This window comes from Papilio machaon, chromosome 15 (assembly GCF_912999745.1).
Source record: "Papilio machaon chromosome 15, ilPapMach1.1, whole genome shotgun sequence".
NCBI lineage: Eukaryota > Metazoa > Arthropoda > Insecta > Lepidoptera > Papilionidae > Papilio > Papilio machaon.
Genome location: NC_060000.1, coordinates 5,009,573 through 5,037,303, shown reverse-complemented (window position 1 = coordinate 5,037,303; position 27,731 = coordinate 5,009,573). Strand labels below are relative to the sequence as shown.

The window sequence follows — 27,731 nt, the reverse complement described above, 5'->3', positions numbered from 1 at the left end:
GTGTTAAATTGATAGTAAATATAGAGTTTGTAAATGTATATGTTTTTATCAATGAATCCGCTTGTAGCGGTGAGTGCCCGCTTTTATCTGGGCAAGTAAACCGGGCTATTACGCGCTTTATACTCATAAAGTAACTAATAGAAGTGAAAAGTATGTTTGTAATAATTAATAATTTAAATGACCAAATCGATAACTATAAATGATTTTTCAAAATTTATTCACTAAGTTCTAACTGTATTACTCCAAAAAATACAGATAGTTAAATACGTTTTTAACCCTTTGTATTGATGTTATGAACTTCAAGGTGTTTATAAAAGAATATGTTAATATGTATTACCAAAACTATATCTGTTAGTTATATATTTCGAAGATCGCATTTCGGTAACGTACGTTTTCTGGTAATGTACAATGTCAGCGTGTGATAAAAGGGTTCATATATGTTTTGGCTATAGGTAATGGTACTGAAAGACTGTCTAGTTTTTTTATGGTTAAAAAAATATAAAAGTTTTTATGGGTGCATCAGAATTACTTGAAAATTGACAAAAAATATTTTCAATTCAAGTAATTGGTAACTTTTTTTTTGTTTTGTTGGTAAATTCTTCATTGGTTGCGGGAGACATCTAGTTGGTTATAAAGAGATTGTTTAAAGAACCAGAGGAATTAGGTAATAATAAAAATCGGTATACTGTACGGAATATTTCCACATTTTATGACCACTTCCACGTCTGAATTGATTCACTCGCTATGACAAATTTGTTACTTTCTCTTTACTAGCATGTTTCCCATTAAATGTAATGGTGTAAAAGATGTTTTATTACATAAGTTAAAACGAAATTACACGATTTCAAGTAATAGACATTTTTATTGCTCCACTAAAGAGAAGGGCAATATTTTTCGCGGGATATGTTAACTAGAAAACAATGAGGATGTATGATGTGGATTATTATTATACATCCATCCAAGCAGTTGGGGATCGTTTATTCTATACATGAGGCTTAAAAGGGGGAGGGATTCGGAAAAAATCACTGTGTCCGGTGCCGATTTTTAACAAGAGCTTATAGGGGTTAACGTGACAAATGACATCGGATTGTAAAAATGTTTTCCTATGTAAATTACTCAGAACTTTCGGAAATGCAAGAAAAATGCCGTTAGTCTCGATTCGATTTTTTTTTTCTAATATTTTATTTAATCTAGCAAAACAGCAATGTCTATTTTGTCTATAAATAAAATAAAATTAATTCTTTGAATAAAATCAATTTCATTTCAATAATTGATTATGATGACATTTATTACGCCAATTCCAGTAGGTATAAGCCAAAAATTTATTTTGTTTCCTCTTTGTATTATTGTGTAAATATGAAGGAGACTATTCCTTTAAAACGCATGGTATGAATTTTACCTTGATGTTATGTCTAGAGAAAACTAATTTCTTGACTTATAACAAGATTTCAAAGCGATAGAAATATATTCGTGTTCGTTAAACGATAAAAACGTGATTACATGTTTAATACTTGAATTATAAAAGTTGTACGGCTTCATTCACATTGTAAAAGCATTATATTGGAATTGTACTTAGGTAATTGACTTTAAAATACATATATTAAAGTTATAGAATAGAAACAAAACTATTTTATCGGAAAAAACAATTGCTATTTGAAGTCAAGCTTAAGGTGATTTTTCACTAAAGAAACGTTCGTACAAAACATATTGTAATTACTTCTTTTCTTATTTTATTGAAAAAGCAGATATAACAATGTGTTTTTTTACGGATTTTACCGCAGTGGAAATATACAGTTGACTCGGCCTTGATAAAAGTATGCATATACCACAGATACCAACTAATTATATCAAACAATGGTGGATTTGAAATACAATTTTTAATTAAAATTTTTATGAATTTAAATAAATGTCATGCGTAATCACAAAAACTAACTTTTCTTGTTTGATATTAAATGCATTATTAAAGTAAGTTTGTTCTTTGTGTTATATAGAACAGTATTGTTTGTCAATCGATTATTTCCGTACCAATTACCATGACGGGTTGTGTCGTGGAAAAATTAATAGCATATGATGGATGGATGGACATATTTATCATTGATATATGTATATGCACTTAGACGCAACGAGTAAATTAAATCAATTTATCTAGACAACAAGATAACATTTTTCCTACATCATTACTGTTATTAACATAAAGTTGATGTTACATCGGCGTATTTAATAGCTAGTGTACTTTTTATCATCATCAGCTCACTATACGTCCCCACCGAGGGGCTCGGAGCCCACACTAAGTTAGGGGTGACTAGGCCATAGTCAACCACGCTGGCCCAGTGCGGGTTGGTTGACTTCACACATATCATTGAATTTCTTCTCAGATATGTGCAGGTTGCATCACGATGTTTTCCTTCACCGTAAGAACTTCGGATAAATTTACATATGTAAATCGAAAATCTAAATTTTTATATGATGCTAAACTTTAGAACATAATGGTTTTTTACACATGCTGTATCCCTCGGCTTCGTATGCATTAATTTTTCATTCGATAATTAGGTTAGGTCATATATTTATACATCTGGAAATAATTTAATTACTTCTTTCGGACATTAAAATGTACCCGTACAAAACGTTTTTTCAGATGTATTGCAAAAAATGAAATCATTATTTCAGATGTATGGCCAGCGCAAATCAAAATATTAATTATTAGAACATTGTCTCTTACTGTTTCCGCATTATATATTTATTTTCTTTTATTAATAACAAACATTAAATAATTCAAGCATATCTTAGAAGAAGAAGAGAAATTTCTCTCATTTTCTTTATATAATTTTCTTTTATATTGAAGTGAAGTCGAGGAAATGATTCTATTGTAGTGAGAGTAACGTAGCGTTCAGGTCTGGAATGGAAAACGCCCACAATCCTTTGTGTTTCCGAGCAAATAAACCGGTTTCAGACCGTCCTGCTTTTCCTTCGGCCTCTATTAATCTGTCGACTCGATAATTTTGTTAAGTGCAGGTGACTTATACATTACAAATTGCTTTAAGATACCGAAGATTTGATAAGATTTTTAACTTAGCAAGGAATTAAAATGATGTAATAACATATCATGTTTTAAAACTTAGCATAATTTTAAAGTAGTGCAGTACAATAACGACGATACAATGGGTTCGGAAATGTACGTATTATTTGTTTACATGTCTAAATTTTAAGGTTTATAAAACCTTCTGCGCCGACCTCACATGAGTAGGATAAGGGCAGGGAGATGATTATACTTTTCATAAGATAAAATACTTGTAAGATTCAAAATAATACATTTCGATATGATAAGAATTTAACAGACCCATGTAGGGTTCAACACTAGTAGTACGTCATTTTATGTTGACTCTGTATTGGGGCGTAAACCTTGAGGTTTGTGAGGGCCATCTGTCAAGGTCAGGACGAGACAGGGTCTAATGCTCGGGCAATGAGTCGTGCAGAGATTCCCTGCACGCTTTCAACTATAAACTATTTTATATCCAAACATTAACATCATATGCTCTCACGAACGGAATATAAAGCCTTCAAACTTTTAAAGTTTTCAAAGCTTTTAAATTGTTCACTAACTGTATAAGTTTTTTATTATCTATTTTATTATGTTTGAAAAGTTATACCATTTTTATGTTTTAGTAAAACGAGTAATGATTATTTTTTGAATAGGTGCAATGAAAGTTGGTTGTCCTTTAAGAGAATAATATTTGTTGAAATAATTTTGTAAAAAACAAAACACTTTTGGTTAACGGCCTAAACAGTCCCTGCGCTGGTTTTCAGTTGGCTCCTTTGCAATTAAAGTCTGAAGTATAAAAAGGTAAATTTATAAATAGGTAAGTCACACAATTCAGAAAATTCATATAGTTTTAGAATATATGATTGTATAATATTATAGGTACATGACGTATATCTCAACATCTGTAAAACTTCCTGTTCGTCTGGTTTATGGAAAAAAAAACTTACCAGAATTGCAATACTGTTTGTTAAAGAAACGTATTATCTTACTATCTTAGTAATTAGTAATACATATTATAAATGCGAATGTTGGGTTGTATGGATAGACGGATGTTTGTTAGAAGGTATCTCTAAAACGGCTGCATTGATGTTGCAGAAATTTGGCTCAGATGTAGAACATAGCCTGGTATAACTGAGTGTTGTGGGTGTGTTCTATGGAGTACCTATTATTTATTTTACGGTTCCACTGCCGACACACATTTTCAAAAACGTTATTGTTATCTCAGTTTTGCAAAGAGAATGAAAGCGATGACAATATGCTGTTCTACATGTGTTCAGCAGTGGAAATGGTAATGAGAACTTAATACTATTAATTCAACACACTTTTGAAGGTCTGATATATAATAACAATTTAGTAATACGATCGGTTTAACCTATAAAACACTCAATTATTACTTCAATCAATTACTAGTCACATACCACAAAGTGAATGTCTTTTTGATATGAGTAAAGCTTTTAAGGGCTTACGTAAAGCTACTTACAGTTTACTAGCTGTCGCCCACGACACCGTCCGCGCAAAATTAAAAAAAAAAAAAACTAATAGCCGATGTGTTGATGCAGACTATGTTCTACATCTGTGCTAAATTACATCAATGTTTATAATTATATTTTCCTATTATAATATTTAAGCTTGGGCGGAGTATTTTTAAAAATAATTTCAAATGTCTTTAATACAATGCACTTTAAAACTAATCTTCAACTTAGTCAATGAAAATAAGCATATTTTAGGTGTAAATTAATCCTTAAAAAAATTATGGAGACGATATCTGTGGTCTAACTAGTCTATATAAACTGCCTTGTCGCTGTGCCAAAAATAGACGTGGAGTAGAGGAAACGGCCAGGAAGTATGCAAATGCTATTAACCAGAATTACAGACGCACCCGCGTTTCGCATTTACTCAAAAGCTCAAATCAGACATCTTATTACTTTGTAAATTTCAACTAATTTGTATTGTAAATAGCTAAGCAGGTTTTGGAGTGAATTCTAAATATATATTTATACAATTTTACAAACGTTACACCTTGTTATAAGAAATAAAGAATATAATTTATTGTCATCATTCATTCACATTTTGAAATTAGTATGGCTGCCGCCGGCGACTGCGTCAGCGCGGAATTAAAAAGCTTAATAAGTACCCTAAGTGTTCTTCCAGATTATGTTCTTCATCTGTGCCAAATTTCATCAGGATCCGTTGAGCCGTTCCGATGATACCTTGTCACAAACATCCTTCAATCCATTTAATTTTCTTTTTTATAATATTATTCAGATAGTATGAATGATTTACAACAGCTATTTATATAAACCGAACACGGTTTTTTTCTAATACCAATAAAGCTAATATTGGTATTTTAGTCCACAATCCGAATGAAACTTCCAAGGTTTAGAACTAAGAAATGGGTTAAGGACAGCTTTTCGAACGCTCTCTGTTATACTGATTGTTCTGTTTTGCATAATGCATTTCGTATATTTTATAAAATCGTGTATGCATGGAATAAAAATAAATAACTAGAAAATGCAAATACAAAATGTATTAATGTATTGCTAGAGTTATTATTATATTAACACGAGTTTCTCGCTTATGGAGGTCGTACGTCTGGACCAAACAATGACATTCGCTTATGGTTTCTGACTTAATCAGTTTTGACTTTGTATGTTAAAACAAAGTAATGCATATTCAAACATAATATATTTTCATACACAAATGAGCAAGAAAACATTACTTTTCTTCTAGGTCAGTCGCGTAATGTGTAAAATAAGTAACAATAATATAAAATGTATGTGCGATGTTTTGTGCAATATTATTTATACGGTTATTTGCAGTACCGCTATTGTTTTCACACAATTGCCACTTCCGCCTTTTGTTGCTTGTTTACTGCTATAATGGAAAGCCGGCAATCTCGCTCGATATTTCTCTGTATTATTCAATGTAAAATATAATATAATTGTGGCAACCCTGGAGTTTCAGAATGACATACTCTTTGATTTTTAATCCATGTTTTATGAGTAGTAAAAATTATTATTAAGTGGGTAGTTAAGCAGACTGTTTTTTTAGTAAAGTAAGTATAATATTAATGAGCTTTTATTTAATGAAACTGATTAAAAAGAACAACATAAAAAACATTACATGGCGCAGTCGGTAGGTGGTATTTTAAAGTTTAATTAACAAAAATATATTTATATTATTGGTAATATTTTTATTTATGCTATATAACGGTAAATATATTGTATACTTTTGTATTTCCTCACCTTTTCTACATCAATAAGATCATTCGCGAAATCGTATCACTACCGAGGCAATACCAACTTTGATTTTGAACGAATTTAGCGTTAATTCGGTTTTGCTCTAGTAATGTGGGGCACTCTATATACTAATTTACCCTAACAATAGGTTTTACTTTACGTATTATTTTTGTACTATAAACAATGTGTGTAATATCTGTTTACCCATTTATATTAAATGCAGTAAATAATTTCCAGTGAAGAATAATATTTTGCTTCCTGTTGTTGTCCTTTTCGTTGCCATATTGTTTGTTTATATCTTCACACCGTTATTCTGACTCATAAAAATGTTTCAACATCCTCTAGAAGTTACTTCTTTCGAATTTTAAACACATATTATGTATATCAATATCACAGTATATGTTCAATTTTATACAACATTCGACAGTACCCTATAAACATAGAATGACACAAGCTCAAACGAACCCAATAATTAAAACAATAGCGTAACGTATTTCATCGCAATCAGAATGGAGCACATTAGGCTCACGTAGGCATCTACGTGTGAAATGTTTGCATAATGCATAGAGAATCCGCACGACCCTACACGATCGCTTACGTAAATGTTAAACGAAATCAAACACTAGTAATGTTTTAATCGGTAACAGCTGTTTAACATAACATCAAGTATCGATGAATATGCATCGTGCATAATAACCCATTTACGTTAATGCTCGAATATGGTTCAAGGATGTATACAATTATGATTAAAATAGAAAAAACATGCTTATAAAATACGTCAAATACACGTGAAATACGCCTATGATTAAGCATATGGATCAATTCACACAGACTGAGCTGGAGAGCAGGATTTTATTGCAAAAAAATAGCTTTGTAATATTGAAACAAGGTTAAATTTTACTTTTCACGTCTTATGTACGCTTGCTCTTGATAAGAAAAGACGCGAAAAGTAAGAATGAACCTTATTCCAATCGTTTAAAGCTCAATTTTATTTGCGATAAATGCTCTGCTCACCGTCCCAGCCTGTCTCTACTGACCCTTGCTGGTCTTTTATTCATCGTTTCTCCTAAACAACGATATCGTGTTTATGTTGTGGCCCAGCTTTCTTCTACGTCCAAACCTGCAGCGGACTTTTATTTTTATTTGAACCATTAGTTGAAGTAGTTCGTTTAATATTCTAGATACTAGCTTTCGCCCGCGACGCCGTCCGCGCGCAGTTAAAAAAAACTAAGTGGGGGGGGGGGGGGTTATGAAAAATAGATGTTGGCCGATTCTCAGACCTACTGAATATGCTCACAAAATTTCATGAGAATCGGTCAAGCCGTTTCGGAGGAGTTCAAGTTCGAACCCCGTGACACGAGAATTTTATATATTCTAGATATATAATACTCCAGCTTAAGCTCTTCCTCTTTTATAATAATGCTTTGGTCTACAATAACCATAAAATGGAAGAAATAATATCATAAATCATATTTAAACATACATGTATAATCAAAATCAATTAAATGACAATTCCACGCACGCTTTGTACAAATAAACCTATTTAATCATATCGTCGGAAAGGCGCCTTTGGCGTAAACACAAATATGACCGAATCTTCGCCTCAATGAAAAGGTCGTTGAACTAACGTAATGTCATTTACAGATTGTGACTAATATAATGTACATTCTCAGTTCCGTAATGTTAATATATCCGTATTAATTGCTTACCATATTCTTTACTTCCTAATTTATTATTATGTTTTTTTTAATATATTACAAGGTGGCAATCAAGTGGCCACATGAATTTTCCGAAATGGCGAAGCGACCGCTGTCCGACATTCGCAATTGCAGATGCGTTGCCTACCCACAATCGACGAAGGAGGAGACGCACAAAAAGAGAATATTTAACCTTCCTATGCATCTACTCTTCCATCCAATCCACTTCCCTTTCCCATCCTTTCCTTATAAGAAAAGGGTGGGAAGGGAAAGAGGACTAAGATTAGGCCCCCGGCACCACACTCATCAGACAAAACGCGGAATTACTTCCTCATACATACATTCTTGTTCAATTATAGATAATATTTTTTTTTAATTTCTAGTACCGTAAATGTATCCAGTGTGTAATACGTTTTTCCTTTATCATAATTATAAATTCAAATCAAGATTATTTTCTTTGTTTCAGTAAAAAGATGGATAAATAATCTTAATTATTACATTTATCATTGTTCTATTGCATCATATTTTTGGACATAATGCGTATCTACAATGATAATCATTTCGGCTATTGAATTTTATTAATAAAATGCCTAAATTACAGCACATAATTGTAATATCTATCATGAAACTTACTAAATACTGTTATAAAAGCCGCATTATGAAATAATAAAAAAATATAAAACCAACTACTTAAAAGGTAGAGTTTCTCGTAATCTTCCACAACAGACTTAAAGTTCTTTCAAGAACAGTAAATGAAAGTTTCTTATCAACTTTGCTGAGCTAAAACGAGGCTTTGGTTCGCCTACTTATGCCAAGCGTCCTTTGTTCTTGTATTTATACCTAACTTAGCGAAAGTTTCCTTAAAAAGAAACTTTATAAGTAAAAACTGGTTTATAAGAATAAAACTTGCTATTTATTTTTACAAACTTAATTATTAAGAATATCTTTGATAATGCTGTAGTATTTAACATTTTAAGATTACTATGTAATACTTTCTGTTTGGAATTTCTATTTTTGAGATATCGATTTTTAAATAATAATAAAACATTAAAATATTAAGTAAACTGTTAACTTTTTTTAACTTCTTTTAAGGATTTTTCTATTTTAATTATCGTTATTTGAAACATACGAACAAAATAACTAGACATAAAAAATTGGCTCTCTGTCAACCTTTCGAACTTGTATTAGCTAGCGCGACAGTTCTCGAATATGAAATGAACAGTGGACCTATCACGAATATTTGTGACAAACGCTGTTATATCGTCATCGATAATTTTTTTTGCAGCGCCACTACCGGACGTAAAGCACTAAAGATTTCATACTAATCTTACTAATATTATAAATGCGAAAGTTTAGATGTACATATAGATGGATCTTTATTAAAAGGTATCTCTAGAACGGTTTCAAGGGATGTCACTGAAATTTTTCACAGATTGTCGATGTCTGGAAGAACATAAATGTTACTCAATACGTTTTATCGGAGTCGTGCTAGGCCTACTGAATCTATACATTAACATTTTCAAATCTCTGGTGCGCATGAAATATCTTATTGATTCAAATACAGAATATCTAGTACTTTAGTTCCAACCTTTTGTGGTTTCAATGCATGGTCTAAGGAACTACTTGTTTGAGGTGAGTCCCTATTTCCTCAACAACATTAAAACAATATCCCTCACATTCTCGTTGAAAGATAGAGTTATGACAATTGTTGTTAAAACAGCTGTTTTAATGGTTATTTAGAACTAGCAATTGCCCGCGTCTTTCGACGACGTTCTAAAAAAAACTAGTTATAAATATAGCCTATGTAACCCTGAAATATTGTACCTTCCCAAAACTGAAAGAATTTTTCAAATCGATTCAGTAGTTTCAGAGTTTATTCAATGCAAACAAATAATCAAATCTTTTTTCTTTTTAATACTAGAACAGATATACATCATAATGATAAAAGCTGTGAAGAATCTAAAAAAAAGTCTAAATTAGTTTACTTACAGAAATAAATGATCCGTATCAAATTATCCCTGATATTGGTTTACCCTTTATTGCCATATAAATTTTTATTTGGTCATTCAATTTGAACTTAATAGAATTGTAATAAAAAGTAATGTAAGGCTATAACAATGCTGTTCAAACGACGGAAAATACATTACCAAAGTTGGAATAGTCTGTCTAATTTTATTAGTAGAATGATGGAAATAATCATTGATCTAATAATTAAGTGCAACGTCTAAAGAATTTTTATCGGTTTATGTTGTGTAGAATATTTAGAAAAAGAAAAATGAAAGAAATAATGCCGTTCTATTTACTCATAAAATACTAAGCTTTGACTTCTATCATTATGATTCAACGTAATTTCAATAGGATTGACAAGTATATATATATCTTAATTTCACAATCCGTATTTAGGATTGGTCCAACAACTTTTTTGCTTCCAATAAGAAAGACATTTTGTCATTACAAGTATGAGCACATCACTTTTTAGTTCTAATATTTCAAATTAATCCTTCAACATTGTTTCACCACTTATCTAAATGTTTAACGTATCAAGATTTCCTTTAAGATAATTCTTTTTTATCTGCATTATTATTAGATCGTGGACTGTGGGAATTCCTATATCTGTCATCATGGTATTTAGTTCTGAGAAATGTTTTATTGGTTACTAACTTAAAACCACGACTTATCCGCGCGGAATCAGATTTTTTTTGTCATAAGAGCTAGTTCAGACATGGCGGAATCCGTGCGGATGCAAATCGCGCGGTTAGACTGCGCGGACCTTATTTACATTAGCGCCTATATATTCGTTCATACCTGTCCGCGCGGATTGACAATCCGCGCGGCTACCGCCATTCAACCGCTCGAAAATGAATTCGCGCGGTCGCCGCTCGGATCTATTTACTTGACGTACTTAGAGCGCGTTCAGTTGCTCTGCGGAAGCCGCGCGTATTGGACGGTGACAATGGATCGCTTCGACACCGAGCTATTCATCGATGAGGTGGAAAAGAGACCTGCTTTGTGGGACATCCAATGTGCAGAATATTCTAGTAAAATTATTAGAAACGAACGAAGAATTTCGGTTTAAAACTTCTTAATTTTGTATATAAAGTCTGAAACTGACCATGGGTGAGCCGATCACGTAATATTGGATGCACCCAATACTGCCGTTTCTTCTTTCTTTTTTTTTACGGAGCAACAAGTACACACATATTGCTTCTTCGACTTCCATGATTGAACTGGAACGACTGTCACTCTATGCGGATTACGACACTCCGCATTTACATCCGCGCCTGTCTAAACACTTGCGTTTAGAACTGCGCGATTTGCATCCGCACGGATTCCGCCATGTCTGAACTAGCTCTAATAGTAGTCTACATTATTTGGTGTTTAAATAATTTTTGATATCAATGCAGTAGTTTTTGAATTTATTTGTTATTTAAAAAAAATAAAATTTCTTATCTGTAGTACTCGTATTAGTGTACATTCCACAGATTAATTACAAATTATAGTGAAAATTCGTAATTTCAATAACAATTAACGTCAAAAGTATATTATTGTATGAAATAACACTATATTACATGGTTATAATTTTTTTATGTAGCATTCCATTCTGTAAAATTCGAAAACTAACTGAAAATATTTACAGAAATCACGCCATCTATCGGCTCGTGACATGTATTACGTAGCACGTTAAACCTTCTTGCGTTAGTTACCTTGGCGTTAGCTGCATCTAATTCCATAAGTTCTCGATAGATGTCGCACTACAGGATTAATCCTACGACAAAAAAATGAATTAACAAGTTAACAATGACCAACAATTCTGAATTTTGTTTATAATTTATTAATTAATAGTAAAATGCTACGAGATTACAGCTTTGGAGCTTAACAAACGGCCGCTGTTTTCAACATTGAATATTGGGTTTGGAATCTAAAAAGTTTTTTTTTTTAATTTTCAGGTGACGGCTTCAAACTGGCACTGTCGGGCTCCGGCTGCCCGGCGCCGCCGCCGGTGCAGTGGCGCATGCGGAGGAAACCAGGTGATCATATTATAATACAGCTCAAAAATCACGGATAGACAGAACTTATAAGACTTAAGGTCTGTCTTTTGTCCGTCCTGTTCTTTTTGAATACATAATATCGTATAATGTCAGGAGAGCAACTAATGTTATTGTAATTTTTGGATTTCTTTATAATATTTAATAAAAGTTTAGAGATCAACTACTTTAAAGTAATATTTATTAACAAAATTATTAAATAACTTAAGTGAGATATAGGACGTAACGTTTCCTTTACAGCATAATCTTTCTTGTTTAGGTAGTGACAAATGTAAAAGGATTTTTCTTGCGTAAAGAAAACGAAATGCTTTATAAATCGAATGTAAGGAAATTCTACGTCCAATGCTGACAAAGTAAATGTTCCACGTTCCACTTTTATCTAAAAAAACGTGAATAAGGCAATTTTTCTATAACGGCTTTTATATTTGAAATAAAATCGCGTATTTCACAATACAATACAAGTACTCTTTGAAGAAAAATCTATTTGATATTTTTTTTTGTTTTAAGATTTAAGGAGAGAAAGTATCCGCGTAGATTGGGACTGTAAAATTTTTAAATTTTTACAAATTGTTTTATATAAAATCAGTTATCTTTAATATGTTTTAAACAAGTCTCAACAATAGAAACCCACCGTTTTGTTCTTAATTTTGACACAATAAATGTAAACAAAAGCAGTTTTGTTTGTATGTGTCACTTCATAAGTGTGATTTGGCACGGTTTCAATTGTTCTGTTTAAATAGAGTCGTTGTACAATTGCAAGCGAGCCAGTACAGCTTAGTTCAAAGTTAGTCTCAATTATGCTCATTAAACTCTATGTTCTATGTTAACATTTGATTCTATGTCGTACAAAGATGTGACATTGTTGATACTATTACATGAATGCTTAAGAACTTTGATTATAGTATTAGACTAGTTAAATACTACGCATAAGCACTCTCCAAAGTCTTGAGAAAAGAATAAGTGTTTGCACTTAACATTATGAACAGTTTTACTTAAGGTAATAAACATACAAAAATATAGTCATCCTTCTTAGTTTCTATGAAAAAAACAGAGATAGCTATGTGTTGGTGTACAGTTGTTTCAGCAGTGGTACCCGACGTTAGATCGATCTGGTTTGAATATAGTATTTCATTACCACTTTTCAATATTGATATTAATAATTTGTGGTGCAAATGATATTAAAGGCGATTACTAATATCTTACAAATATAATAAATGCGAATCTTTAGATGGATGGATGGATGTTTGTTTGAAGCTATCTCCAGAACGGATCAACGGATCTTGATGATAACTGGCATAATTGTAGAACATACTCTGAAAGAACACATAGGCTTACTTGTTTTGTTTTTTTTTTAATTTCGCGCGGACAGAGTTGCGGTCGACAGCTAGTACTATATAAAAACATATCAGATATCAATGAAGTACTTTAGCTATATTATTGATGCACTTTGACTCAATGTTCCTATTAGATTTCCGGGAATCCTGTACTATGTATTGTTTCTGGAAAAAACCGGTTAATTTGCTACATTTAATTGTTATGTACTTCAATACACCCGAAGCGACTTGAATACAAGATAACTATCTATTAATTGTACAGAGTGCTACGAAACAATTAACTCTAGATTACTATAGCAAACATATCCATAGGGTTGTCACTTATCTTAATTAATAATGTTAATATTTGCAAGTTAAATGATGCCTTTAAAACATCGTTTTACTTTGCATAACTATTGATATTAATTGATATTTATATTGTATCGTGAAGAAAAAAATATGGTACCAAATACATAGTGTTAGAGACAAAAATCAACACTGTGCCGGTGTATCGGCGCAGCACTAGACATGTCAAATATCAACGCTTACGTCGCCTCACTACAGCTATCTGTCACTTGGTTTTGGGAACTTTAGCGCGCAATACGCTCGAGATGATCTTGACTAACAATTCTCTAAAAGTTCAGAAGCGGGATATTACCCAAACTCACAAAGTGATTTTGTTGCATAAAAGAATCGTATTGTTTACCGGAGAGTAAGATTTTTAAAATTTGTAAGGATATTGAGAACTTCGAGTAAATGGTAAACTTAATACGCACACCAGCGTGAAAATCTTCATATTTGGTGAGATTGTTCCTTGTTTCTAATTATCTGTACCAAAGTATTTACTGATTTCTTAATTTGGTGATTTCTAAAAGACTTAAAAACATTTTCCTAAAGTCTGTAATCATACGATCATAAAGTCACATTACGAAAATTGTTTTATTAACAGACCATGAAAAGACCATTGGCTTGAAAACACAAAATCAATATTTGTTGTGTTTATTTCTATTTTAATGTTTGATTTAAAGGTTTGGTTTTATGGTTTGTCAAGACACAAAAGTTTGTGTAAAATATTAAAAGTGCCTTTCATTTTAAAACAAGGTATGATTTATGTTGAGACACAAAAGTGGTGTGTAAAATAATATGAATCATACATTTAATATTAAGATTATAATTTGGTTAATAGATAAAAGTTTTGTGTAGAATATTTAAATATACTGTTGGCTTTAAGACAGTACTTTTAAAGACTACAGGTTATGTTATAATTTAACAGGATAATTAAAAATACTTTTCTGTATTTTAAGACACACAAAGAGGAATAAAGAGAAAAGACAGTCAAATTGAGGTATTAAAGGAGTTGGTACAAAAACTAAAATACAAGTCAAGGGTGTATTATGTGGAATATAATTTTGAAGTTGTGACAAATATGCATGAAAAGATGTTACAATGCAATTGCATGGCAAAGATAACTTTGCCAAAATATGAATGGAGGACCCCATGTATTCATTATGTCAGTTGATGACAAATTTAATTAAAGTGTTTCCATTTGTTAAGAACAGTAGTAGTAGTTCAGACTAAGGAACATGCCAATTGAGTTAAACCAAAGGGTGAGGATTCAGTAAAATTTTATTATGACAAACTTGGGATTGGCATGTCACATGTCATGTAATATGACAGATAGCATGATTGCTCAAGCCATTATTGGTATAAGCTGCCGGATGTCCTGGCATGGATACTTATTCAATTTGTGCTGCGGTAAGATCAAACCAACATTTATTATATTTTTAGTGTTGATGTTTAATAAGACAAGATCAGGTTTTTCAATTAATTTAAAGAATTTTCCTAACAACTGAAATTGAGAATATAGATCAGTTTATTAGTGAGGGTCTGGTAAAGCAGAGTTGTGATAAAATTAAAGCCATTACCTGAGTCAGATGGATATCATTATGTCCTAAGTCATTGATGTCCTTTCTAAGTTCAGTTTATTTTAATTTGTGTGTCAGCAGGATACTTCTGAATTAAAACTTGATTTTATTGTTTGGTATGTCATGACATGCTTGCCATACATGGTCATGTGATGAATGTTATAGATCCATAAAGATACTTGGTGTTTGAGATGACAAGAGAAATCGTGTAGATCGAGTTACCGCCTAAGGGTCCGAACCTGCGCATATCGCGAGAAGCGCGCGATTGAAGCGCGTGTCGCGAGCAGCGCGCGATCGAAGCGCGTGTCGCGAGCAGCGCGCGATTGAAGCGCGTGTGGAGAGCAGCGCGCGATTGAAGCGCGTGTCGCGAGCAGCGCGCGATCGAAGCGCGTGTCGCGAGCAGCGCGCGATTGAAGCGCGTGTGGAGAGCAGCGCGCCATTGAAGCGCGTGTCGCGAGCAGCGCGCGATTGAAGCGAGTGTCGAGAGCAGCGCGCCATTGAAGCGCGTGTCGCGAGCAGCGCGCCATTGAAGCGCGTGTCGCGAGCAGCGCGCGATCGAAGCGCGTGTCGCGAGCAGCGCGCGATCGAAGCGCGTGTCGCGAGCAGCGCGCGATTGAAGCGCGTGTGGAGAGCAGCGCGCCATTGAAGCGCGTGTCGAGATCAGCGCGTTTGTGAAAGTGCCTGTCTACAATCAGTGCGCCTGAGCGGTGCCAGTTTACGATCAGCGCGCCTGAGCGGTGCCTGTCTACAATCAGCGCGCCTGAGCGGTGCCTGTCTACAATCAGCGCGCCTGAGCGGTGCCTGTCTACAATCAGCGCACCTGAGCGGTGCCTGTCTACAATCAGCGCGCCTGAGCGGTGCCTGTCTACAATCAGCGCGCCTGAGCGGTGCCTGTCTACAATCAGCGCGCCTGAGCGGTGCCTGTCTACAATCAGCGCGCCTGAGCGGTGCCTGTCTACAATCAGCGCACCTGAGCGGTGCCTGTCTACATTCAGCGAGCCTGAGCGGTGCCTGTCTACAATCAGCGCGCCTGAGCGGTGCCTGTCTACAATCAGCGCGCCTGAGCGGTGCCTGTCTACAATCAGCGCGCCTGAGCGGTGCCTGTTTACAACCAGCGCACCAGTGAAACGCGTGTGGTGAGCAGCGCGCTTGTAAAGTGCCTGTCGTTAGCAGTAGCGCTTGTGGAGCGCCTGTCGCGAGCAACGGCGCTTGTGGAGCACCCGTCGCGAGTAGTACGCTCGTGAAGTGCCTGTCGCGAGCAGGCCGAGGCCGCGAACCTGTGGAGAGTCTGGATGTATAGATGTCATGGAGTACAGGGTGCGCGCAATGCCAGGTATTTGACATGGTAGTAAAAATAATAATAATGATAACTTTTATTTCAGACTCATGATCGATATAAAAAAAAAAAAGAAAATCAAAGATTGCCTATGGGCGTATGTTTAGCCTCAGGGCGTATATGTTGCCTCCGGGCGTATGTTTTGCCTATGGGGCGTATGATTAATAAAACTTTTATTTCAGACACATGATTGATAAAAGAAAATCAAAGATTGCCTATGGGGCGTATGTTTAGCCTCAGGGCGTATATGTTGCCTCCGGGCGTGTGTTTTGCCTATGGGGCGTATGATTAATAAAACTTTTATTTCAGACACATGATTGATAAAAGAAAATCAAAGATTGCCTATGGGGCGTATGTTTAGCTTCCGGGCGTATGTTTAATAACAATTATTATTAGTTTTGCCTACGGGGCTAAGTTGTGCCTAGGGGCTATATGTTTGCCTACGGGGCTATTTGTTTTGCCTACGGGGCTATATGTTTGCCTACGGGGCTATATGTTTGCCTCCGGGCTGTGTTTTGCCTACGGGGCTATATGTTTTGCCTACGGGGCTATATGTTTTGCCTACGGGGCTATATGTTTTGCCTACGGGGCTAAGTTGTGCCTACGGGGCTATATGTTTTGCCTACGGGGCTGTATGTTTGCCTACGGGGCTATATGTTTGCCTACGGGGCTATATTTTCTGCCTACGGGGCTGATTTGCTTTTAGGTCCTTTTTCTTGGAGGTGTTCTGGCTCTTCATGGCGCTTGGGACAGCGTGTAAAACGATGCAGCAAGGATCAATACTCCTTCGAGGACGAAGGAAATGCAGGATGGCCGAACTGTTAGAGACAAAAATCAACACTGTGCCGGTGTATCGGCGCAGCACTAGACATGTCAAATATCAACGCTTACGTCGCCTCACTACAGCTATCTGTCACTTGGTTTTGGGAACTTTAGCGCGCAATACGCTCGAGATGATCTTGACTAACAATTCTCTAAAAATAGCTATATTATTTTTATGCATTTTCTGTCTTGAATTTATTTAACTTTTTTCTTTTCAAGTAAATTTAATTATTACTGAGTTTTTGACAACCCTAAATATAAATATCGCGTGATAACATTTTACCTTACGTCACTCGTCTATAATTTGCCTTTGATATTCCTTAATTCACCTGACTCTACATTCGGGAATTGTTTAATGGACCTTTTAATAAGTTTGTTTGTGTCAACGCCCTCATGGATCGAGAGTTCGGGTAAAGTTTAGTGTTCTTTATATGGAGACCTTTATGATCTTGTTTTCACCTGACTACGATAATAATTCAGTCGATTATTGCTACATTTCAAGATATGGTTTTTTGATTTTATCTATTAACTACCTGTCGCCGGCGATTCCGTCCGCTCGGAATAAATAAACACTTAATTAGTAGCCTATAATATCATTCAGACTATGTTCTACATCTATGCTAAATTTCATCAAGATCCGTTGAGCCGTTCCCGACATATTTCAAACGAACATCCATCCATCCATCCAAATATTCGCATTTATAATATAAGTAATAAGGGTTTTAACATTTTAATATTATGTAAACTTTTTGATTATTATTTTTTAAATACAATAAAAACCTATTTGCTCGAGAGACTTGTCTGATCAGATAGGGCGTTTGTCCTTATCGTGGAGATTTTGTATAAAAATGCACTAAGTATCTGATAAATTTGCACATAAACACATAAACAAATTTAACACTAAATACGGTTATAAGCATTATTTATCACCTCAAAATCTAAAAGCACCTAGAAGACGAATATTGTAGATTACAAAATGAAAGTTCAAATTACCTAAATCTTGAAAAATATAGGTACGCATAAATACTTCACACGGGTACGTAAGTAAATTATGTTCGCAGTGAATTGTTAGAGCTTGACAATTTCATTTGCGAAGGCATTCCCCTTAATTGCTTCCTCCTCGCAGGATATAGTTGGTACTTACAGTAATATTTATTTAATTTCTTCAACGTTATATTTAGTTACTTTCTTAATATTGCTAAAACCAGTATAGACATGTTTTTATTTTCTATTTTAAGTTTAACGAACTCATGTATATTTTAATAATAAAAAAATATTATTAGATGTTAATAAAAATGCATAATTAACGATGTCCGGCTAATCTAAATATGTCCGTTATAAATTTTATATCCTTTTCACTTTATAAATGAATTCAATTTAGTTCCACTAAGATTAAATTAATCTTACTAATATTGTAAATGCGAATGTTTAGATGGACGGATAAATTGCTGGAGGTTTGTTAAAAGGTGTTTCTGGGGGTGAATGTAGATTGTAGAACATAGTCTGAAATAATAAATAGGATACTAATTAATTTTAACCCCGCGCGGACGGAGTCGCGGGCTACAGCTTTTATAAGATAAAGTAAATTTCTAATTGTTAGAGATTTGTGTTGTCGGTTTGTCAATGTTATGATTAAGAAAGTTAACTTTATATTTTGTTATCACGTTTATCCTAAGTTCCATTGCACAGTAACTGTTTAGTACTGCAACCAAACGTTACTTTGAAACAGTGCCAAAACAATAATGGAACTACAAATGCGTGCTTCCTTTCTGCACTCCACATTGTGCAAAATTGTGAAACAATGTTGGAAGTACTTATATTATTTATTTTAGAACATACCGTGCGGTATTATAAGTGTGTACTTGGAAGTTTTACAATTAAATAAAATTAATTAGTTATCATAGTACGTTTCAAATCAGAATCTGCTCGATACTACGCCATATTGTGACGTCATATTTCTGAAATTAAAAAAAAAACACTTGTACTTTTATAGCAGTTTTTGACAAATCGAGGTTATTGGTGTGCACATTCTTATTTGAAACGTGTAGGCACTATCAATATGTTGAGATGAAAATAACAGATGAAGATGTTCACACTAATCATTATTTATTATTTATTTAAATATTAACTAAGAATTATTATCAGTTTTTCGATTTTCTTTTTTAATAAAATATGTCAATTTATTATACTGAAGTGAAAGTTTGTAACTGGTATTCAGCTTTCAGAATAAGGTTTCGTCAGTTAACAGTAGATCTCTGGTATAACCAAGTTGTCCACCCCTGGTCGAGAGGACTTCCTAGCTAGGGTGTCATGATCCATGTATAAGAGATAAAATATTTCATTGCTACAAATATAAAATTGATAATTTATTTGTGCGTTTACGAATATACTTTAACGATTTCAGTGAACTAGAAATATTATTGTTAATAGAGTCGTAAATAATACATGAGTTATGTACACTTTCATGGTTCATAAAACGCTCTAAAACGCTTTTGAATATAAAATCTTTCTGATTGGCAATTTCTAATGCAGTAAGGAAATGAATATTCAAATTTTATTACCGCGATAGTTCAGCGGTTAGATGTCAAAGTTTTAAATCTTGCAAATTAAATCTGATCCACTTCCTGGTTACTGATTGAGCTGAAATTTTGCATTCATGTATAAATCACGTGATAATGCTTTATTATGATGACATAGTGCTTTGACATAGTGCAAAAAGTTTTTTTTAAATAATTACAACATAAGATTTGGAGTTCAAATCGTGATAAAGTTTTATATTTGTCGAGCATAATTCCTGATATAATTTGGAGTCAAATATGTTCGCTGTAAAGCGTATCTTTGAAAGCTTTATATATTTTTAGGCTATTAAGTTTTATCTGAGATTTATTTGCTGTAAAATCTTTCATTTCTTTATTGCAAACTATTTTCTTCTCCCTCATTCTTTTTGAAAAAATAAAAGATAACATAATATTTCTACAATGCGTTAACGCGGTGGAAACCTATGGTTAAGTTTCAAAACTTGTGAGTATACATTAGAGTTCGCTAGTAATAATATATATAATAGTTCTATAGTAATAATAGTTTAAACCTTGGATTAAAGTTAGAGATCTAAGTCCGTAGTATTACAACTATTCAAAACAATATTGTTTTGACGTTTATTAATTAGCTCGACTCGACGCTGTTATAACCTTGAAAGTTTTGACACATCTAATGATTTTGTTTGCGATCTGCCTAAAGAAGGGTTTCCAGAATTTCCGTCTTAATTAAACTTATAATATATCTTGCGTAACTGTTATGAATGATGTTTTATAATACAAGGTGGGACGACTTAGGGACCTTCAAGAAAAGAACGTATACCTTCCTTAAAGGCCGGCAACGCATCTGCGATTCCTCTGGCGTTGCTTGTTGGATGTCCATGGGCGTCGGATCAAATAACTTTCGGTCCGTTGCTCGTTTGCCCCCTTCTCCTATAAAAAAAAAAAAACCAGCAAGAGGTTATCTGGTATCAATGAAACAGCGCCTGTTAATCTGTAAAGAGTTAATAAGTTCGATCACATTATCGCTCAACATCAGATGGGATAGTAGTAAAGCGTTAGCTTCTAAAAAAAAATGTTGTTTACCTTTAATAAATAGAGGAACGGATTTTTTTCCCTTTTTTTATACATCGTCTCACCCACCGAATCCACTTACTATTCCATACTTTCCTTATCAGGCGAACGGGAATAATTGTGTTTAAATTTTGAACTATTCTTTTTTACTTACAACATGCGCTCGCTCGCAACTTTGTCAGCGCAGTATTAAAAAAAGTCTATAATGTGTCCACGTGCATCCAGTCCAGCTACTCAAATACACGTGTGTACGATTTTTTTTTTAATTACACACAAGCACTAAAATTTTATTATTGTGTAAATATTGACTATTGCACACCCTTGAGAATATGTTAACTCAATATTGTTTTATATTTGCAATCTTTTAAGACATCCGAGAATCGCGTGGTCGTAAATTACCAAGAATTGTTCTGTAGGGAGAATGTTTGATGACCAATAAAACCTATTATTAACAGAACCGAGGAAAATTACTGTATAAATTTAATGTTTTTTATACATTTCCTGTTTAAATAAATAAATCTTATAACACGACTATTTAATGACCGGCTTCGGCCGCGTGAAATTTAAATGTATGAATGAGTAACACTGTTACCTATCTCTGTGTGAAATATTCATTTAATACCACGAATTTTCAAAATACAGAAGTTAACATAAAAGTCCGTCACATCCAAAGTAAACATCCGAAAATTGATAATAGTCGTTTAATGTACCATGTTTTGTCGAGTAAGAACGGCGAAGAACTTTAATTACGTGAAAGCCTACATCTGGCGAAGGCAATAAAATTGAGGGTCAGTGTTTCGGGGCTGATTATTAAATGTTTACCCTTTGTGTATTTTTATATGAAACTTGTTACTTCTTTGTTTCATTTCATATTATAATAACTTGCTAGGGACTAAGAATAGCGTAGAAATATTGAACTATAATTATTGCTTGTCGAAAATTCATGAAAAAAAGTTATTTTTAATTATATTTAAGAACTGTATCCAGATATAATAAAACATCACTAAACAGACACGACACTTTTATTGTGTATATTGGAACGTATTAGTATTTACTTAAAATGTTGATGATTTGACGATTCGTACGTGAAATTGTTTCTGTCTTAATGTATTACATAGGACGTTATTAAACCTCATGAGGGGGTGGCGTCTCGCAGTAAATTATCCGGTGCATGATCTTAGCAAATAACCGGGAGTAATCTGCGGTACAAGCTAGGAGCTGTTTCGAGTGAATACTGCTCGTTAATTATCTCTAGACATGCGGATATGTTACTACGCGATATCCATCTAATGAATTGTATCTTGTAAAGCTGGGTTTCCACGGGGTGCGATTTTAATTACTGCTGCGCTCTATATTTTTTAGCCGACTTCAAAAAGAAGGAGGAAACTCCGCCCCTGGTGGTCCGATTTTGATAAAAATTATATAATCGAAAGGTAGTGCTTGCAGATGGGTCCCATTTTTTATATGATAAGGTGGCAAACGAGCAACCGTCCACTTAAAGTCGCCGAAATAACGAAGCGAATATATCGTGTGTACGGAATACATATTTTTTTTCGCTATTACATACAGACATTCCAATTTTATTAATACGTATTATATGTATAGATTATTTAACACTAACTAAATGTAAATGTTTAAAGATCATGAAAATTAAATTAAAGCTGAAATATCTTGAGGTTTCTAGAGCTCTATTAATTTTCATGAGTGTTGAAAACTATGTGAATTGGATAAAAGTTTGTAACGTCGCGACTCTCGAAGTATGCGTAGTTGTGGATTACCGCTATTATTTTGATAGCTTGAGTTCGGGGCAAATGTGCGTATATTTTAATATAAATTTCTTGATACAAATATTTACAAGAAAATGTTCTCGAATTATTTGGTTAATAAAGGGTATAAAATTAAAATGGATATGTCCACTGAATAGTGTTGTGTAATTTTTCTTTTGTATGCTTGTAATATTATCTACCAATCTTAATAAGTTATCTCTACAATCTTACTAATATTATAAATGCGAATGTTTGGATGTATCTTTGTTACAATGTATCTACAGAACCGCTGGATGGATCTTAATGAAAATTGGTAAAAACGTAGACAACAGTCTGGAAGAACACATATTAATTAGGTATTTTTTGGTGTTCAGACGAAATCGCGGGCAAAGGCTAATTTATTTATAATTAAAAAATATGGAAAAGCGACAAGTTAATTAATAAGGTTCCTCGAACAGTAAACTTTAAGTCGGAAAATGCTGCTTATTTAAAAAATTCCTTTGAAACATTTTCCCTTTGTGCTTTTGAAAGTTTTTTTTGTTAGTTATTACTAATACTAATATCTATAGGAATTAATTAGTTGGAAAGTAAACATTAAGCAGAAAAAGTAGAACGGATTTGGTGCAGTACAACGCAGCAACTGACCTTACGTAACAATGGAAATACTTTAAGTTGAATGCGTAATTACGTTAATTTTTTCAGTATACAATATTTTATAGTATTATTTATCTAATCAGTATATAAACTGACAAAGTTCACACCAAATGGGGAAAAACTCAATAATAAGTAACGTAGGATTCGATTTAGTACAAATCAATTTTTAATAGGAGCATCTTTAAAAGAAAGAAATTCAAACTCACTTTAGATTTTATCACTAAGCGCAAATTAAATTTTTCATTGCCAATTTTTTAGCGATACTCATCAACAGTATTAACGTCACGCAAAAATATTTCCGCACTCAGAATCCAGTAACGTTGAAATGTGAATGATTTTTCTCATTCAATAAGAGTTTGATTTATGAAGCGATCAATGTTATTTTACTATTACAATCAGATGCGTTTTACGATGACATACAAAGCTATGGTCCAGATGTTTGTATTGGACACGCTTCGGTTTGGAAGGGACTGACGTCACATGGAATATCCCGTGAAAAACATAAACAATTATCTGTGAGCACGCGCTCGTCGCGTGCTTTCTCAAAATTAAGACATACGGCATATTTAACACTGATTGGGCTATAACGGAAACTTTAAAATTAAACAATTACGGATTTGATGCGTTTATGTTTTAAAATTTCTGTTCCTGACGTGTATCAGGTGAACACTTGTTTGCCAACTTTTCCGTGATTGACAGGAAAGTAATTTTATTTGCAACTCCTGGTACCTATTCTTTTGTATACAAATCTCTTTATTTTCTCTATCTTTATATTTAAATACTTATTTATTTATTAAATTTTTGACACCAAGAAGTAGAAAAGCATTAATCGGTTAGATTACTGTAATGTACCGTACTAGTAAAGTACAGTCAGGGCCCTACGCGATGTTCCTCTTACAGAAAAATTGTTTTGTTAAAATACCGCCAGATTCCCTGATAGTACCTACCACAAATTGAAATGTTGACATTGTGACATTATGACTTTATTCTAATTTTCCTCTTTAAAATATTACATTTGGTTTATTTGTTATAGAAATTGAAATGTTTACCTGTTTCAATCATGGACGTTACTGCACGCATTTTCGCCTGACCTTTTGTACTTCGATAAATATATATTATCAATTTTTGACACACTTTAATTAATTGGATTGGAATATCTCTTCTACATTTATGCTTTGGTTTTTACGTTACACGAATTATTCACTATCGAATTTATAACTATAGTAAAATCTATATATATAAAAGAAAGTTGTGTTAGTTACACCATTTATAACTCAAGAACGGCTGAATCGATTTGACTGAAAATTTGTGGGCAGGTAGCTTAGAACCAGGAAACGGACATAGGATAATTTTTACCCCGTTCTCTATTTTTTATTCCGCGCGGACGGAGTCGCGGGTAAAAGCTAGTATTTAATAAAAACAAAAGTGAATGACTCGTGGCTACTTGAAATCAAAAGTAGTTAAGAGGATAATGTAATACAATTTTAATTATTAGCCTATGTGTTCTTCCAGACTGTTTTACATCCATGCCATTTTCAACAAGATCCATACAGCCGTTATGAAAATACATTCTTACAAACATCCATTCATTCATCTATCATTACATTCACATTGAAAACATTAGTAAGATGTACAATTTCTGAACAGTCTACGTATTTAAATCACCGGCGTACAAACAACAAACGCAACTAAAACGTATTGTAAGCGCCTGTGAATTTTCACAGTACAAAGCAAACGTAACACAACGATATATCATTTCTATGAATTATTCATGATTTTGTTATTAGACATTTTCAAACCGATCCTTAGTCACCTGACGCATATAAATTTGGGCTGTGGCGTTTGTAGCTGTTCTTTGAATATAAAATTCGGTGTGCGATTTCCCTGCTAATACAACACGTGTGTATTAAAGTGAATTTAATTACAAATCTTATTAATGCTATTTTATACAGTCCTTTAAATTACATCTGTGACTGGTATCTTTAACAATTTTTGTGCAACATTAAGATAACATAGATCAAGAAAAATATATTACAAAAGAGACTGGAAGTAATACTTATAATATTAAATCGTCAAACATTAAAAATACTTCAAAATACCAACTCTATATCAACATTGTTAAATTTTTAAACTATGATAGACTTTCAATTTGTTACAATTTAAAATGGATTTTACGTCGTATTGTTTTTGATTTATTTACACGTGGAATTGAATTCTATTGAACTTAATTCAATCCAATCTACTTAATAATCTGAAATAAATTATCGCATTGTAAAATTTTTAACAATAATGCCATACATAACAAATAAAAACATTTAAAAATAATACTTTTTGTATAATTTTTAAATGAATAATAATAGTTGTAAATTGTAAAATTGATTAAATCACTCACTTATCGGGTCATTTACTGCAGCTTTGTATATATAAGAGTCATTTACAAAAAAATAAAAATATACTTTTACACTAATCTTTATTTTTTGAAGATTTCCTACGAACAAAAGGGCATAGGTACCGGTATTCAAACATTTTATGTTTGAAGACATAAAGTTCGCTAACCCTCACTCCTTAACGTCAGTTGCGTGTCCACCGATGACACCATTCCGTACCCGAATGACTGAACTAAAAATAAAATCCCAGTGAATGAATGAAACCCGCCAATTCTGAACAACTCTAGACGCGATCCGTGGAAAATTTCACATCCGGCGTACATCGAGCTCGTGGAAACCTTATCCAGATTCAATTCGAAATAAATTTTATCTATTCGTGAGCTGTTGTTGTCGAGTTGAAAGTTTGTTGTGAAATAAAATCGATATTGAATAAACGGTCGTTTACATGACTTACACGTGCCTCTATATTAAATATGCCATTCAGCACATCTCTATTGTGTTTTATCGATATTGACAGCTCACAATGTTTTCTTTTATGATGCAATAATTTTCTTTCGTATGTTAAATAATTTCCATTCGATTACAGATTGCTTTGAATATTAAAGTGATAGCATCATAATAGTAATTTTATTTTTAATAGTTATATCTATAGGTATCTATATATATAAAAGAAAGTTGTGTTAGTTACACCATTTATAACTCAAGAACGGCTGAATCTATTTGACTGAAAATTGGTGGGCAGGTAGCTTAGAACCAGGAATAGGACATAGGATAATTTTTACCCCGTTTTCTTTTTTTTTTTTTTATTCCGCGCGGACGGAGTTGCGGGATAAAGCTAGTACTTATATATATATAACTATTAAAAAATTAAATTTCAATGTCTATTAATATAAAAAACTATTTAGCTAGTGAAGTTGATTATTCCTAATAAAGAAAAATATGCTAAATAAACTAATACAGGCTGGGAAATTTCCCAGCTTTCTCTTATTAGATAAAGTGCTATATTTATTTTAAGCTTTTTGATGTGATAATCCCGCTATTCATGAGAAACAACAACATAAATATCATATCTCGAATATCATCATAAAAAGCACAACTTGTATTTTATTTCATAAATTTAATTTAGTAAGTTGTTGAGACGTCCTTTTCATTACTCATAATGATTTATGTTGCAGTAATTACAGCATCCTATCATAAATCACTACTAGGCGGCTATCGTTACATTTTGTGGAAAGAGTCGGAATCTTTCTTCCGCCGAGTGAGAACTTAACTGACGTCGCTTCATATTTTAAATTATGTTCCACTAGAAAATATCTCTTATAATTTATTTAAAGTCTCAAGGAAGACGTGTTGGAGCACTTGGACAAATTACACTAATTTATTTAAACGTTATTATTTCTAACGAACACTTTCTTTGGATAGCTGTTGTAAGATGACTCGCGACATTCCTTGTTTATATGACTTGTTTATTAAATCATTCGGAGTAATAAATACTCTGAATAGAATTTTGAAGAAACTTGTTTATTTAATTCACGCAAACTCGATTTCTCTCTATTCATAGTATTTTCTTTAAATAAAATATTTAAAATAAACTTTCTTGTTTCATATTCGTTATTTTTAGAATATGCGCTACAGTATGTTAATTTTATACTACATTTACGAGCATTCCTATATAAGGGGTGTTTAAAAAAGCATTTCTTTAAATTAGTTATGGTATTTCAAATTTTTTTAGAAAATGATTATTATCTTAAAGATTAACTTACGTAAGAAAAATTCTTACAAGAATTTATGTAATGAAATAATTTCTTGTAAAGAATTATTCATTTGAATTTATGATTTAATTCAATGAACACGTTATGTTAACAGTTTACTTTGAAATATGTTACTTAGCTATAGGA

At 33.1% G+C, this 27,731-nt stretch overlaps 1 protein-coding gene across 3 annotated transcripts in view; it reads left to right on the top strand.

The window, feature by feature from the left end:
• The window catches only part of LOC106712160 (dual 3',5'-cyclic-AMP and -GMP phosphodiesterase 11), a 139,801-nt gene that overhangs the window by 18,058 nt on the left and 94,012 nt on the right, over positions 1–27,731 (top strand). For all 3 annotated transcript variants that reach the window (XM_045681311.1, XM_045681312.1, XM_045681310.1), the window contains exon 2: positions 11,924–12,004. In XM_045681311.1, coding sequence (XP_045537267.1) covers positions 11,989–12,004 — 16 coding nt within the window. In that variant the 5' untranslated portion in view covers positions 11,924–11,988. The remainder of the gene's footprint in view (positions 1–11,923; positions 12,005–27,731) is intronic.